The sequence below is a fragment of the Phyllostomus hastatus genome, unplaced genomic scaffold, assembly GCF_019186645.2.
Source record: "Phyllostomus hastatus isolate PE091 unplaced genomic scaffold, TTU_PhHast_1.1 phas_scaffold_21, whole genome shotgun sequence".
Lineage (NCBI taxonomy): Eukaryota > Metazoa > Chordata > Mammalia > Chiroptera > Phyllostomidae > Phyllostomus > Phyllostomus hastatus.
The window spans coordinates 11,435,068-11,451,875 of NW_025334017.1; the positions used below are offsets into that span (position 1 = coordinate 11,435,068).

General features: G+C 35.8%; 1 protein-coding gene across 3 annotated transcripts in view; it reads right to left on the bottom strand.

Annotated features, from left to right (window-relative positions):
• PPP1R42 (protein phosphatase 1 regulatory subunit 42) overlaps positions 1–14,687 on the bottom strand; it is a 40,186-nt gene extending 25,499 nt beyond the window's left edge. For 2 of the 3 annotated variants that reach the window (XM_045860730.1, XM_045860728.1), the window contains exons 1-5: positions 14,576–14,676; positions 10,084–10,301; positions 7,959–8,125; positions 6,952–7,090; positions 4,460–4,576 (exon numbers count right to left, since the gene is read on the bottom strand). In XM_045860730.1, the coding sequence (XP_045716686.1) occupies positions 4,460–4,576; positions 6,952–7,090; positions 7,959–8,125; positions 10,084–10,212 (552 nt within the window). In that variant the 5' untranslated portion in view covers positions 10,213–10,301; positions 14,576–14,676. Of the gene's footprint in view, positions 1–4,459; positions 4,577–6,951; positions 7,091–7,958; positions 8,126–10,083; positions 10,302–14,575 lie in introns of all 3 variants that reach the window. The other variant, XM_045860729.1, reaches the window with a different exon arrangement.
• Between the last annotated feature and the right edge of the window lie 2,121 nt (positions 14,688–16,808).

The window sequence follows — 16,808 nt, forward strand, 5'->3', positions numbered from 1 at the left end:
TCCCATCCAACTAATTTTAATTTTAGATATACTTTTCAGCTCCAGAAGTTACCTTTTCTCTATCTTCCATTTCTTTTCTGTTTGTGTTCATGCTTTCTTTAAATTCTAGAGCATATTGATAATAGGTTTTTTTTTTAAAGTCCTGTCTTCTAATTCCATCCTCTATGTCATGTTATTTCTAGATGTTTTTTCTTGACTGAATTTTCTCCAGTTATGATTTACATTTTCATGGCTCTTATTTGCTATTTCCCGCCCTGGACTATGGTCTGGAAAGTGCCTTCAGGCAGGAAGCTGGGATAATTAGAGAGCTCACCTTGTTTGTTTTCTTTCTCCTAGGGATCACAGTCCTGTATAACATCTGAAAAAGCTGTTTAATGTATTTTGTCTAACTTACTGTTTTTTTGAGGGGGATATGATTCTTGTCTTGTTTAATACATCATGGCCCATTATATTATTTTAAGCATAATTTTACTTCCCTAGTTCCTCATTCTTGTACTCTTATTAGTTATATATTGAATATCCTGGATTAATGATCTGTTTCTTTTTTACTTGCTTATTTTCATTCTTTCTCTTTTTCTTTCTGGGATGCTTACCCAATTTTATCGTTTAAGCTTTATATTGGATATTTAACTTTATTTTAAATTTCTAAGTCCTCACATTCATTTAATATTCCTTTTTTTGTAAAAAATAAAATTTTGTTTTTACTTAAGGGTTATAGAATCATTGCTCTTAATAAATTAATTACAGTGAAATTTGTTAAAGTTTTTGTTTTTCTGTTGCCATATTATCTGTTTCTTCAGAATTTTTTGTTTTTGTTTGTTTCTTTCTTTGATTTTAGAAGCTTTCAGATGTTTAGTGATCTGAGATAACTGTTCTTTCATGAAAGTAAATGAGACCTCTGTGTGAAGGATGGGCTTACTAACTGGTTCATCTCAGTGTAGGGCAATGGGTATGCTGCTGATATTTTCCCTATGGACTGTTTAAATGTCTGAATTGGGAGATGTTTTCTCTTGGGCTAGTCACGTTACCTAGAGAGGATTTCTTTAATGTCTTGTCCAAGGTTTTTAAGCCACACAGGAAGAGTTTTAAGAGTAAAGTCTGGTTTGTGTGTATAAGAAGAGGAAAACATCTAACATTTTAGTATTGTCTTTCACTAAATGCCCATTTTCAGCATTGCCCTCTGCTGTGATTTTTGAGCCACTGGTTCTACTTCACAAATTAAACTTGTTCCCTGTAACTTTGTTTTTAAAGTATTATATGCACATATTCTTTTAATTTTCCCTTCTCTTTGTTTTTAGTTTATATACTGAAATTTCAGGTGTGGGAAAATACTTCATGAAATATTGTTATGGTTTCTGAAACCATGACAAGAAAGTTTCTCATATGTTCATGTGGCTTTAGGTAGAAGAAAAACAATGCAAATCCTTGCCAAGGCACACTCTGTTCTGAAACGTGCATAGTAAGTGATACTTGACCAGACGTAGTGTGATTGTTAAGTCCAATGCATTTGTTAACCTCTTATTTGCCTTCAAGTCTACCACTCAACAGCATTCAGTGCAAGTGGCCTCTCCCTTTTTCTTGAACTTCTTTTTTCTCTTCTCTTACATTACTGACTCCTGGTGCCTCCTCATCTAAATGGTCTCTGAATATTGGAGTATTTCTGTGCTTAATCTTGGCCTCATTTATTATCTCTGCTTTCTTTTATCCAGGTGCATGGTTCTAAATATCATGTAAATGCTGTTGACTCCCAAAATTTCCAATCTACTTCTCCTTTGAAGTCCATATGCCTACTTGGCATATCCATGTCAATGTCCTATGGATATCTCAACAGAATGAATTATTTTATTCCTTCCCTGTATTCCCCAATTTGTAAAGGCTACTGCTCTATCCCCAGGTCCTCACACAAAAAGCTAGGAGTCATCCTTGATTCTTCTCTTTTCATTATTCCAACACATCCTGCACATAAGCAAGTTTTGTGGGTTTAACCCAGAAGTCTACCTGCAATCCATTCACTCCTTTTCATCCCCAAGCAGCCATCTCCTCATACTACTCCTAAAAGGATCTTTATTGTCTGGCTCCTATACCTTCCTTTCTAATCTCATGTTGTACTGTTGACTTTATTTATTCAACTATTACATATTGAGCACCTACAACATTTCAGAAACTGAGCAAGGCACTGGGGTTGCTATCACAGTAAACTGGCCTTTTTTTGTTGTTGTTCTTTGGACACTTTAAGCTTTCTTTGGACTCATCTTTTGTTTCCTATGCCTGGCATGTTCCTTCCCTAGCTTTCTGTACAGATTTCTTCTTCATCCTTTAGATCTCATCATAAATATCATTTGCTCAGAGGCCTTTCTTGATAACCTGATTGTTCTATTATGTCATACTATGTAATTCCTTCATAGCATGTCTCACAATCTTCACAGCTTATTTTTTCCTGACTTTTCCCTCCCCTGTCTCACTGTAATGTAAGCTCCTTGAGGATAGAGAATTTGTCATTTTTGTCATTGTATCCCCAGTGCCTAGGACATGTTTCTCCAAGGGTCTAGAACAGTGCCCGGCACACATAATAAAATAATATATCATAACAAAAATATAAGAAATATTTTTGAATAGATCAAGTTGATGAGAGGTTCAGGATAAGGTATACAAGGGAGGTCAGATAGAGTTAAGTCTTAATAATAAAGATTTGGTCACTTAGACATCTATCATTAGACTGAATAATCAGCAATAATGAAGGTATTTATTTTGGTTATACATTAATCCTGATTATGCATTATTAACATGGCTTAAGAATAATTGTTATAGGCAAAATAGCTTGGTTTTAATGTCTCTCAGGAAATCTAGCATTTTTATCCTGTTATCAGACTCTCCTTTTCTGTTCAGAGTTAAAAGCATAATAGAATAAGACTTTAAAAGTAATGATGATAATTGAAATGAATCTTAATAATTATGATAGTTAACAACTAACCCAATTTTTCAAGATATATTTATTTACTATTTTTTCTTGGCATTTATTTGCCAAGCATTGTGATTAGAACCTGGGCTTACAAAAACATTTAGGGAAAATACTTATCCTATACTTAAAACTGATGACATTTTGGGATATTAGAACTCTCCACCATTTTCTCCCCAGGAAAGGTGAGCTTCTGTGCTTGGCCATTCTGTTCCCATTTCCAATGGGGTGAAAGTGAAACAGTGCATACAGTTTAGATCTTCTCTACTTAATCAACGACCTAAAGTCCAGGTGCCAGAGCCTGGATGTAGGATGACGTGTATAATATATCAATCACAAAATCACATTACTGATAAAAATACTGTAAAATCATAGGAAAACTAAATAATTCTGGTGAATACAAAATGCCCAATTAAAAAATTTTAGAGGAGCTTTCTAAAATTTAAAATATTTTTCATTGCAGAATTTATTCCATAAACTCTTGGAATCCTTCACATTGTAAGTTGAAACAATTGAGTCATGCTTTCTTATTGGGCTTTTTATTTTAAACATCGACTGTGATTGTTCAATGGTATTTTGGATATTTTCAGGAATTCCTTTACCATAAGGCATTAATGCTTATTTTGATAGTTATTTACTCTTTACAGTAGTTATGGGATGCACCAGGTGATAGGTTTGAATTTTAGGGTCAGCAGAAAACTACCTGGAAGTAATTTGGAAAACAACAGTGCTGTGTATGGAAGGAATATAAGCCCATTCTTTCTCTTATGGTTCTGTGCGAATTATAGCACAGCCCACCTCATTACCAAGCCAGAAGCTGTGAAGTCATGGCAATGGCTCAGTTCACAGATGACTGTTTCCAGGTGGCCCTCCTTAGCTCCAGGCTGAGTTAGTGCTACCAGAGTGCTTATGAAAGTAGAATTACATTATAGTGTCGTTACTTGTTGCCAATGGGTTTTTTGAGCTCTGGGATTGTATCCTTCCTTCCTCTGTTCCATTCAGAATAGTACAGTGCCTGACAAATCTGTAGGTGACCAGTATGTATTTGAATGAATGAGTAATTGAATGAATATGGCATGATATAACATGACATGAATATAGCTAGTGCAAATTAAAATAAGTTCAATATCCAGGTGCTTCCCCAAGAAGGAGTAGCCAGGAGAGAGTTCAGGTCTAGTCTCAGTTACTAGAAACTCATTTATTGGGAGATCAGAGGTAAGGGGCAAGAAATCTAGTCTTTAGAGGAAAACATTTGATGGAAAATAAAAATCATGACTTCCTTCTCAGAGAAACATTTTTTTTATATTGGTGAAGGATGGAGGCACTGGATATAGCAGTAAAACAAGGTAAAGGGGCAGAATTATGCAAATAAATACATTAAGAAGTAAAGAGTCTTAAGCTAGTTTTAGAACAAATCTAGACATTTTTAAAGTAATATATTTTATAGTGATTTCAATCATAATTTCATGTAAATATTTTTAAATTAATTTTTCTTTACACTACCTTCACATGCAGAAGCTGGTTGTCAACTGCGATGAGCTGATTAATATTCTCCAGTATTTCTAAGTCTCTTATGTCATCAATATTATTGTTGCTGATATTCAATATAGAGAGAGATTTCTGTAAGAAAATAATTAAATTAGCTTTAGTAAATAGCCTATTTAAGTACAATATATAGGAACTAGAAATCCTAACCCATGAAAATTTTAATATTTATCAGTTCAGGCTGTTTTGTTCTTTAGGCAAGAAAATAAAAACCCATGGAGATTTTGTTTCTATGTCATATTTTTTTTTCCAGATGGGATGTTTAGAACTATAGTAGTTGTGGTATAACTTAGTACTTTTCATAAGTTTGATCAAGATATAAGAAAAATTTATAGAAAAAAGAAGCTAAGAATCAAGAAGCAAAGAAAGAAAAAAGATGACCCAATTAGCAAATGATAACAATGCAGAAAATATACTTCAGTTTAAGCAAATTATCATTTTGTGTTAAAGGTCACTAAAATTTGTACTTACATAGGAAGAAATCGTTTTTGTCTTTGTTTTTCTAAATAAAAAACATTAACCAAGAATTAAAGAATATCTGGTTTTTATTTTTATCTTTATCTCTCTGTATAGTTTTCTCTTGACATTCCATATGTTCAGAAGAACTTAGAATAATAATTAGCTAATAAAAATTTCAACTGTTAATGAGGACATAAATATACAATAGAGCACACTAAATCAAAGCCATCTTAAAATCTAGGGCCCAGGAATCCCTACCAAGAGGGAGTCTACCCACCCAGGCATCCACACATAGCTAACATAGGGATGCTACTTCCTGGTACTTTTTAAGACTTGAAAACAGCTTTAAAAATTATGCCTTATATTTAGAAATTCAGAATCTGCTTGAAACTATGCAAAACTTGAGTAAGCAAAAATATTTTCAGTGGTGTTTTATGGATGTAAAACTAGCCATCCCTACAGTGGGGTCAGTCTACTTGGATCAGTTGAGGTTGAGCTGAGACACCATTCATTCTATAGGGAAGATAGAAGGGATAGGATAGAAACTACCCTATTTTTCGCAACAGCATGGATGGAACTGGAGAACATTGTGCTAAATGAAATAAACCAGGCACTGAAAGACAAATACCATATGATCTCACCTATAAGTGGAACCTAATCAATAAAACAAACACATTAGCAAATTAGAACCAGAGATGTGGAAATAAAAAACAAACTGACAGTGACCAGAAGGGAGGGGAGAGAGGAATAGTGGGGGAAGAAGGGGAAGGGGCAAGTTAAGGAACATGAGTAGAGGACTCAGGAGCACGGACAGTGGGGTGGGGATTGACTGTGGGGCAGAGGGGACAGGAGAGAGCAATGGGGCAAAAAGGTGGGACAACTGTAATGAAACAACAAAAATAAAAAATGAAACAAGAGAAGCTACCATATTTTGCCATGCATAATGCATACCTTTTTGCCCAAATTTTTAAGGGAAAAATAAGGATATGCATTCTACATGGGTAGTACCTGAAACACCTTGTATCTGTTCTTGTGTTTTATAATTATTTGTTACATAAAATTTCTTGTACCACAATATGTTAAAAATAAATGCTAAAAATTCCTTTATAATACAAAAACCAAGTATGTAATATAAATAAATACAAAATTGAATTTAAAAATTAAAAGTTTTTTTTTCTGAAAGTTTGGGCCAAAAACATGGGTGTGTAGTGTGCAAAATATGGTAAGTCACTTCTTTCTTTTCCAATTTAAAGCACTATCTCTTAATTGTTATTTGTTTGGTTCAGAAACCTTATTCTGCCCTCTGTTCCTGGGCCCTCTAAAATAAAGCCAATGAAATCTGCAAATACAATAACCATGCTCTACTTGTGGCCCTTGTCCTGGATGAAGGTAGCTTATCTCTAACAAATCCTGCTTTGATGGTTAGCTCAAGCCTCTGCGGCACCCTCTAGCTTCTCAACGAGCTGTGACACCTCCCTGTGATGTCAGGTGACAGACAGCTGGAGCATCAAACAAACCTAGGACAGCCATACCTATTTGCTTCTGATGAACCAGAGTCATATGTGGCATGACCTACAATCAAATCAGAACTCAGCGAAAAAACGACTTATTGTAATGATTCCCTAGGTTGTTTAGAATTTGCCTGAAGTGCACTCCTATTTCCTTAGGCTTTTTGTATCATGACAATCACCAAGGTCCAAATTATGAGTGAACTAACATCTGTAAGTGTTTCATACTTTACATAACCTTTTTAACATCCTTCTTTTGATCCTTCCAATAGCCCCAGAAGCAGGAGTTATCTCCTTTTTATCGCTGTTGAGTCTCTGAGAAATTACATGGGAAAAATTAGTTTTAGCCCTCAAATAAACTCTCAGTTGGCCTATAATTATTCAGAATATGTACAATGTCCAAATAACCCTTTACCACCTTCCTGTTCCATGATAACTGTTCATCTCTACATGCTTTGTTAGAATACTCAAATATGGTCTTACTGCCAGGGAATGAAGAGTTCTTGGATCAAACAGAAGCTTTTCTCCAAGGGGAAGCCTCTGACTTTCAACATGAAGTTCTCTTAGTCCTTCTAATCCTTCTAAACCTTCTATGACAGTAATGGAATTGCCTCCCAGATACCTGCAAAATATTAGACATAATTTTAAATAGACATTCTGTAAACATCATGGTCTGTAAACCTGATAAAAACATAATAACAAATAATTGAGCTGTGTGAAAATTATACATACAGAATGTTCTCTGTATATTAAATCAATGAAAGATTTATCTATATGATTCTTATAATTTAGTCTAGGAAGTAAGTTTATTTTTTCTTAAGTGAGAGGCTTGGAATAGTCCTTATTAAATTATCTGCCAATGCTTATCATAGATAGGTGCAGAAGAAAGGCCTAGGCTGTAGGTTCAGAAATTAAGATTTCTGGGCCTATTCCCCAAAAATTCAGATTTGGCTATCTAAGCAACCCAGCATTTCCCACTCTACTCCTATCTCCCCATTTTAAGGCCCCTGGCCCACATTTTGAGAAGCACTGACAGTTTTTCCAATCTGGGGAAATTGGATCCACCAGTCTTCATTACTTATTTATAATTATTAAAGGCACAGTAAATGCTTTTTTACAATAAAATCTACATCAACATTACCAATTCTATGACCCTGCCCTTTTGAGATATGTGATTCTTAAAGGCACAGAACTCATTTGAGTTCCATGGAAATTTTTTCACCATTTGAGCCTCTATACAGATTTTTTGGGGGGTATTCCTATCAGCCCTTAAGACATCTCAACTTCCAGCAAAAGAAAAGTGTATCAGGCTTAATAAAATACAAATTGTCTTGTATTACATAGGAAACAACTTATCTTGTACTAATAATACTAAAAGAGAATTAAAATTGTGGCCTGTTCCACAAGACTACAGATAATGGAAACACCTGCATGTAAAAATATTACTGTAATGATGACAAACAATTACATTACTTAAAGAAATCACTTACAGTTTTTCTAATTTCTTTAATGATCCGAGGTTCTCTATACATGAAATACAATTGTTTTGTAGGTACAGGTGAGTCAAATTTGTGGCAAAATTCAAGTTAGTAATTTGACTAATACGATTATCATACAAATATAAAACACTGAGATTTTTGCAAAGAGAGAGGTCTTCCTAAAAGGAAAACAAAAACAGGTCATACTTAATTTCTTCTGAAAACTTTTGCTTTTAAGAAAGTTTATCTCTTATTCTGTGATTTCCATTAAAATTAATATAAAAGAACAGTATTGCTTTATTTGAACACAGTCAAAACAAGACTAGAAAAATTATAAAATTAGTTCTAGGTTTTAGTATTCTGTATCAATAAAATTGTATTCATTAAGAAAGATTTCCCCTGTGCAAGCAGTTTTTCTCGAAAGCAATTAGGCTTCTTTGGAAGATGAAACATTTAACAAATTATTGCTCCATCATTACAAATCAGGTCTTCTTAGTCTTTCTGTAGAATTGAAAGTAAACTGTTGTGATTTATAATACTTAAAATTGTAAGTCATCTAGATATTTAAGAATAATGAATTAATAAAGAATCTATGATAGTGGTATTAAAGAGAATACCATATGACCATGAAATATCCTTTAGTTTCTTTTGTAATGTCTTGTAGATTTTATAATAAAATGAGAACAGTACAATGAGCCATTATTATAAAATTATGTGAATATATGCCTAGAAAAAAACACTGGAAGGACATTATCTAAATGTTAATAGTGGTTTTCTCTGCATGGTAGAATTATAAGTCAGTTTCTTTTTTGTATGCATTTAATACAAATGAACACCAATTACTTTTGAGATATGAAAAATAATTAAGGTATTTTAAAAGGCTGTCATTTCTTGTATGTTAGTAGATTCCACCTAAATGAAGTAGATAAGAGATAAGAGTGAAGTTTTGCTCAAAAATATCTCAGCTTTCACTGAGATCTTTTAAAATCTTGGGAACTTAAGTTTACAAGTTATTCATATCTTAGTGTAAGTTACTTTATACCAGTTTGCTTTCTTCCTAACAAAGGTTATCCACACTGAAGGAGCATTGATAGTGAGGAGCCAAAGAAATTTAAAGGGAGGGAAGCCCTGGAGAAAGCAGTCTGTATGATGAGGTAGAGAGCTTCAGGCAACAAAAGAGAAACATGAGGTTTGGGAAACTAGATTCATGGGAGAAGGATCACCGGGAAGCTGGAAAGGGATATAGACTGGGAGCTGGATAGGATTTCTGAAAAAAAATACTTAAATTGTCTTAATCGACAATTTTGCCTGGAGCATTGGTGTTTTTTATTCATTCATTCATTAATTCAATAAGTATTTATTAAGCACTTAATAAGAGTCAGGCACCGTATTGAATGGGGAATTTAGAGAGATGTGAACAAAATAGACATGACCCCTTCCCTTGTGTAGCTTATATATTTCCATGACATTCCCTCTCATCTATAGTCTTCAGCATTTTATTATAGACAATGGATACCAATACAAGTGGCCTAAAATGGGCTATTGCTGCCATTCAAGTTTCCCAAATCAAAGCCAAGAATTGGCTTAACATAGAGAATATCCAAGTAAAGAATCTTATCTGATAACTGGGAGAGTATAACCCCCACTTATACAAACATTAAATATTGGTTTACAGTGTTCCATGGTCAAGTAGACTAGTTGAAGTTGATAGTGAGCAAATTGAGACATTAATTGAGAACAATCAATGTTCTACCACGTGGGAGATAGGTGACGTACTCAAAGTATCCAAATAGGTAGTTATTGGTGAAAATGAAAAATGTATCTTTTATATTATGGAAAAACTAAACAGACTTTTTGGCCAACCCAATAGTTTGCTACACTGTAGAGTATTTTAGGGGAATAGATATACTAAATTATATATATTTAACACTCACAATGGTATGTTTTATAGAAATAAGTTTAATAGGTTTAACATCACAAGCAGGAAGGTAAGTGATAACACAATATAAAGCTGACTAATGAAAATATAGTTAATAAGTATAATCAAAATATAGTTAAGAAGGTATGCCCTGACACCAATTTCTAAACTTTACATTGCTAATGATATAAAAACAAAAAATAATTTCAGAGCTCTTACAATTCCATCTATATTTCTGTCTGAAAAATTTATGTGTGTTATTTTCTTCAGGTATTGTAAAGTGGTTTCTTCTTTTCTTGGTTTAAGGTTGCTGTTTTTGGCAACTAGATCCAACGTCAGTCGAACCATGATTTCGCTATAAGTCAAACTCTCAGCAATAGCTGTGTTCTGATGTCATGTTGAGAAGCAGGTTTAGGTATTGTTTTATGCCCAACTTTCTAAAAAGAAAAAAGAGAATAGTATGTACAGAGCAATTTAGGATAAATCATTTTGACTTTTTAGGTTTCTTATATAAAACTATTTGATTAACTAGTTCATGGGTATTTTAGGGGCACTTAGGTATTTTTCTAAGGCTATAGGCCTAATCTTTTTATTAAAAAATTTAAAATACCAAAATTAATTAAAACACAAGGCTCATTACCTTTTAAATCTTTTCCTCACTCTATTGAATTTTTATTGTAGGCATCTCTTGGAGTAGAAAAAGATCTCAAGGAATATCATCTAGCTCTGGCTGGGTAGCTCAGTTGGTTAGAGTGTCATTACAATATGCTAAGGTTGTGGGTTTGATCCCTGGTCAGGGCACATACAAGAATCAACCAATGAAGACATAAGTAAGTGGGACAACAAAACCATGTTTCTATCTCTTTAAAATAAAAAAAAAATTAAAAAGGAATATTATCTAGTATTCTCATGTGAAGAAACTAAGGCCCAATCTAGTGGCATGTAAGAATGAGATCAGGTCTCTTGGCTCCTTTTTCCATAGTATCTGTGGTGATCATATTAACTAAACCCCCATATCAGAAAAATGGTGTGAAACCCTTGAATATATACATAGGCCGATGGTGCAGTATACTTGAAAATTGTGCTGGCCTTCAATTACGGTATGTTACTACAACCATAATCCACAAAGAGGTAACATAATGCAGTATTTCTCAGTCCAGACTGCCTAGTTTCAAGTTTTTGCTTCACTGCTCACTAGTTAGGCAATCTTGGGCATGTTACTTCAATTTCTTATAAAATTAGGACAATATCCAAGGGATAGTGTGAAGATTACATGAGATAATCATGAATAGCGTGTTCTACCCAGTGTCTGGTACATAGATCAATAAATGTGTGCTATCTTCATTATTATTCTATTGTTTTCTTCACAGATAAGGTGAACACTATTCACTTGACCATTTTTTCTGGAATATATTAGGGCCGTTAAATAAGGGAAACATGCTATTAATCAAATATTGCTGTATATAAGATATGCATATGTAGTCTATAGTTTGAGATAACCCATTTTTTGCAATCATCTAGGAAGTATAGCTATTTAAGTGATGTGTATCTCAGTTTCCCTAATTGTGCTTTATATTCTCTTGTCAAAAATGTAAGCAAAAATACACTTTAAAATTGAACATTATTATTCCAATGTGTCTGGGATTTCACCAACCAAACATCTCAATTTGTGTGGTATTCAGGGCAAGAAAGATTATGGTTACAGATCAAATTTCAAACACGACAATAATATTCTGAACAAAGTTTCTAATTAAGTAAAGATAACTGTTTTTAATCTTGCTTAAAAAATATATCATCATAAAAGAATAAAGAATAATACCACACCATGGATCCAAAGGTCAGTTTAAAAGGCAAAACTTGATTCGCAGTCAGGGCACATGCCTGGGTTGCAGGCCATGACCCCCAGCAACCACACATCGATGTTTCTCTCTCTCTCTCTTTCTCCCTCCCTTCCCTCTCTAAAAATAAATAAAATCTTTAAAAATAAATAAAAGTAACACACACACACACACACACACACACACACACACACACACAAAGATAAAACTTTAGGCCCTGGAGGGTGTGGCTCAGTGGATTGAGTGCCAGCCTGCAAAACATAAGGTCACTGGTTCAATTCCTGGAGGGGATAGCGTGTGCAGGAGGCAACAAATCAATTATCTCTCTCACATAGATGTTTCTCTCCCTCTCTTTCTTTCTCCCTTCCCCTCTCTCTAAAAAAAGTAAATAAAATCTTTAAATATAAAACACTGTAATATATTTGGAACCTATCTATACCTTTCTGCCTCTCCATGTTTTAATTTAGAGTTTATCATAAATCTAGACATCTTTCTTCATGTCTTTGTACTTTTACTACATATATGTGAATACCTAAACAACATACAGTATTGTTTTCCACATGTCATAAATGGCATTATTCTGATTCCAGTTTTCTTCTTTGCTTAATTTTTTTTGTGACACTCAGAGTTGATGTGTGTAGCTCTAGAATAATTTTACTGCTGTGTAATATTCCACTGTAAGAAATTTATTCTGATGATAGATCTTTGGGCATTTTGATTTTTTTGCTTTTACAATGTTGCTCTTATGGTTCTTGTATATGTACATGTTATCTTAGCACACTGGGAAGAGCTTTTGTAGGGTTTTGAACTAGTGATGGCCACTTTAGGGTTGCACATATTAAAAATATGGTTTCTTTGATGACTATTTAAAAATTTTAGAACTTTTCCTGGAAATTTCAAATATCTTTTTTACACTGATAACTGTGGTGAAATTTGATCTTCAAGAGGTCCTCTTGAAGGTTTCTCCCTTATAGCTGAGGCAAAACACTGCTGTACAAGTGGCTATGCAGGAGCTACCCTGTACTATGAAATATGTGATGCCCTATGGGGACAACTTTGACAAATATGAGACCAAAGCCATGAATGATTTATTCTCCCTTCTTTCCCCCATGGACTTTTAGGAGACACAGTGATTTAAAAAGGTCCCTCTGAAAACATGTTGTGGTCTTCTGGGTTACATACTCTCTTATATTTATCCTCTCTCCATCTCCCTCATTTTTTTTCCTCTTCTCTCCTGCTTCCCTGAGAGAACAACCCCAAAAAGGTGTTATCACAGAGTCTGTGCTTCAGGCTCTGCTCCCTAACCTAGGCTAAAACAGACATTTTGGATCATCTGAATCTTCATGAATGACCATGCTATAAATGGCTTTTGTCTGTAGGTTCCATTGCACTAATTAGTGTTTGTATAGAAATAAGTTTAATTCTCTCATATTATTAGAAAAGGAAAAAGGCAAATGATTTATTTATTAAACCAAGGGAAGGAAATGGACCTCCTCAGCAAACTATAAGAAAACTTTCCAGGGGCTTGAATGTGGAAAGGGAGAGAATTGAATCAACTCGTAATATACAATAATAGAGACTGTTAAATAAAAAAACTCACATCATAGTAATCAGATCCACCAAAGGGAATTTAGTTTCACCAAAACATCATCATTTATTTTGTGAATATAATACTTTAAACTTCACTGATATTGTAGTTTGTTTTAGAGAAATTATAAACTTCAGGAATTTAAACTGAATCTAGTTTGATTTGGATACATTTCAGAACATTATAATAAAATAATTATGTCAACACTTGTGGGGTGTGCCTAGTTTTCTTTTATTTTCTAAAGTGTGAGAAACTGCTTTTTCATATTTTTTCCCTACTAGATATCTGTTATCTCTGGGCTCCAAATGCTAGGATCTCTCTCCAGATCGACAATGGGGGACAGCTTGGAGCTGCTTTACAGGAGCTCAGGGATCCATGTTGGGGGACCTCTTGGCTTTCATCATCCTGGGGCTCTGACTAACTAGATGCAATGGACATTTCATGTTCAGTTTGTATATTTCTTTTAGCTAGGCTCATGCTCAGTGGCTCCAGATGCTGTGAATCGCTGATGCGCTCAGACTTGCCCGTTTTCTTTCTTCTTCCCTCCTTCCTCCCTCCCTCCCCTTTCCTCCTCCCTCCCTCCCTCCTTCCTCCTTCCTCCCTCCCCTTTCCTCCTCCCTCCCTCCCTCCTTCCTCCTTCCTCCCTCCCCTTTTCTCCTCCCTCCCTCCTTCCTCCTCCCTCCCTCCTTCCTCCTCTCTCCCTCCCCTTTCCTCCTCCCTCCCTCTCTCCTCTTTCCTCCCTCCCTTCCTGTCTTTTAATTTATTGATTTTAGAAAGACAGGAGGAAGGGTTGGGAGAGGGGGGAGAGAGAATTGTTATTCTACTTATTTGTGCATCAATTGGTTGCTTGTCGTCTGTGCCCTGACCAGCCGCGCGACCTTGGCATTTGGGGACAACGCTCTAACCAACTGAGGTACGGGTCAGCACAGACTTCCCCTTTTTCAAACTAGATCTGCACGCACAGATCCCGCTCCCTGAGCTCCGCGGCCAACCCCTCCACCCTTGTCTCCTTCCACTAGAGCTGTTTCCCAATCTTGCCTGATTATAGCCATTTGTTTAAAATACAGCCTCTAGACTGCATTTTTCGAGAAATTCCCTTTCAGAAATTGCCTTCCTGAAAAGGGAAATTTCCTTCCCTTTTTTGAGAAATTCTAGATGTCTAAAGATAAGACTCAGGGATCTGCATTTCAACAAGTGCCCCAGGAAAGTCTTACTGGCAGGACGCAAGTTTGAGAAACCTGGCTGTAGGGTTTCCTTGGTCCCCACGCTTCTTCCCTGAATATACCTCACCGGTCGCGGGATGAGCCGGGACTCAGGTTTGGTAAATTTCGCCAACGTCAAGTTCTTCAGCAGCCACCTGCTGTTGCCAGGCGACCAAACACTCCTGGACAGTCGGCGACTCACAGAGAAATCTCGCGAGGTCTCTGGAAGCGCCCGCCCCTGTGTCCTCGCGGTGGTCCAGTTTTCTATGACGTCGAGGCTAGAGGGTGGCCCCTAGGCCTGTCTGAGTGAAGGCAGTTAGCTTGACGAGGCCGTGAGGCCTCGGGTCTCAGTGGCGTTTTTAGTGGACTAGCCTGTCTGCCAGGACAATTTTTGGCAGGCTATCATTACCCCGTACTGGATTTTCCTTGCCATCAGTTCTAACGTTTCAGTGCCCCCAAACTGACTGCCTTTTCCCAGTAACAGACCAGGAAACAAATTGTCTCAATTCAAATTCAGCCCATACTTCACCCTTTCCTCAGATAAAGGGTGAAGTTCCAAATTTTCCAAATTCCTTAGGTGACATTCCAGTGCATTCATCATGACCAGTCTCATTGCTTGCCTCTTGCCTCCTATACCTTAGTATTCCAATCTGGCACTTGGCCCAATATTCCCTGTCCTAATAATCTTCCTTCTCCTCTCTCCACTCCCTAAGGTAGCGATAGGACACACTTTGTTTTCTCCTTAATTCTTGTTTCCCCTTTTAAGATTCAGTTGGTTAGAGCATTGTCCCCACATGCCAAGTTTGCAGTGGGATGCTCAGGGAATGAAAGCATCAATAAGTGGAACAACAAGTCAATGTTTCTCTCTTGTACTCTTTTCCTTGCTCTCTATAAAATTTGAAAAAAAATTTAAAAAATTGAAGGACTCAACTTGGTATGAGCACATCCTTTCTGGAGCCTTTCTAGGTACTGGGTCTTGATAAGTAATACTGCTTTCTCCCCCCCAAATAAAAGTATATATTAAATTTTTAGCTCAGCACTTAACCATACTATTATGTGTTTGATACTTACCCATATCCTTAATAAAATGGTAAATTCTTTAAGGGCAAGGATTATGTCTTTTACTCTGATATTCCCAGGACCTGGAAAAGTGCTCTTTGTAGATTAGCAGTCACTTCATAAGGGTTTGTTAAAATACTAATTTACAAATGAAGGAGAAGAGCAATAGAACAAGGAACTGCCATTTACCATGGAAAGCCTGGGACTTATTAGGAGTATGGTAAAGTGAACATTCATAAGGGACAGTGAAGACTGGAAAACAGTGGGTGACAGCAGGGTGATCTTAGGGGGCGAAGGCACTCTGGAAAAGTTGTCATTGCTGTTCCTTGAGAATAGAAGGGTGAAGGCAGAAGATTATTAAAGTTACAAAGCTGCTTAGAGACCAGGTGTATAGTCCAACTTGCCATTTTACAGATAAGGAAACTCCCAGGCTAGAGATAGGAAAGAAATATGCTGAAGGTCACATTTGATGTGGCAGAGAGGGAATTTATCCTTAGGCTCTTGATTTCAAGCTCCAGTCCTTTTTCCTTATATCTTAATGTCTGTTAAAGTAAGAGTCACCTGGAAAGAGGGACAGAGGGATGAGAACCTATGGACCCTAACCACATTCACAACATTGTTGCTAAAATCCAGTTGTAGGCAATTTTGGCCTGGTTTAGGGTAAAGGCAAAGAAAGTGGAAGGGGATGAACATTTTTTAGGAGGCATCTTGAAGCAAGATTTAATAGAGAGCAATTGGATAGGTTAAAGGGAAGGAGAGGTTGAGGATAATTCCCAGGTGTTAGTTAGGATAAAGAAACAATATTGGAGAAAGAGGAGAGGTGGCAAGTATCAAAAACTTGAGAGGAAGTAAATGAGTTTGGTTTACGCATGTTATTGTGAGATGAGATAGGTTTAATAGTTTCAAGAATGGAACTAATCATTGAACCCAGGAGGCCATAAATAGTAGTCAGGGAGAAAGTAGGGAAAAGAAAAATATAGCAAGTCAGTTACTATGCCAACTAGTTTGGATGAAAGAGAGAAGCAAAACTGGTTAAAATGTCAAAGAAAGATTTATCAGAAGTGGGACTCATTCTGAGAATAAATAATGATTCTCATATAGTGATTCAAATAGTGATTCAGAAACCAATAATTTGGATTCAGACACTGGGGAAAGATTTAAGGAGGGAGTTACATAAGAGAATAAAAAGCTACAGAAAGATATGAAGAAGTAAAAGAAAGATCAAAACAATATGGCTAAAACACAGCACAAATCAGA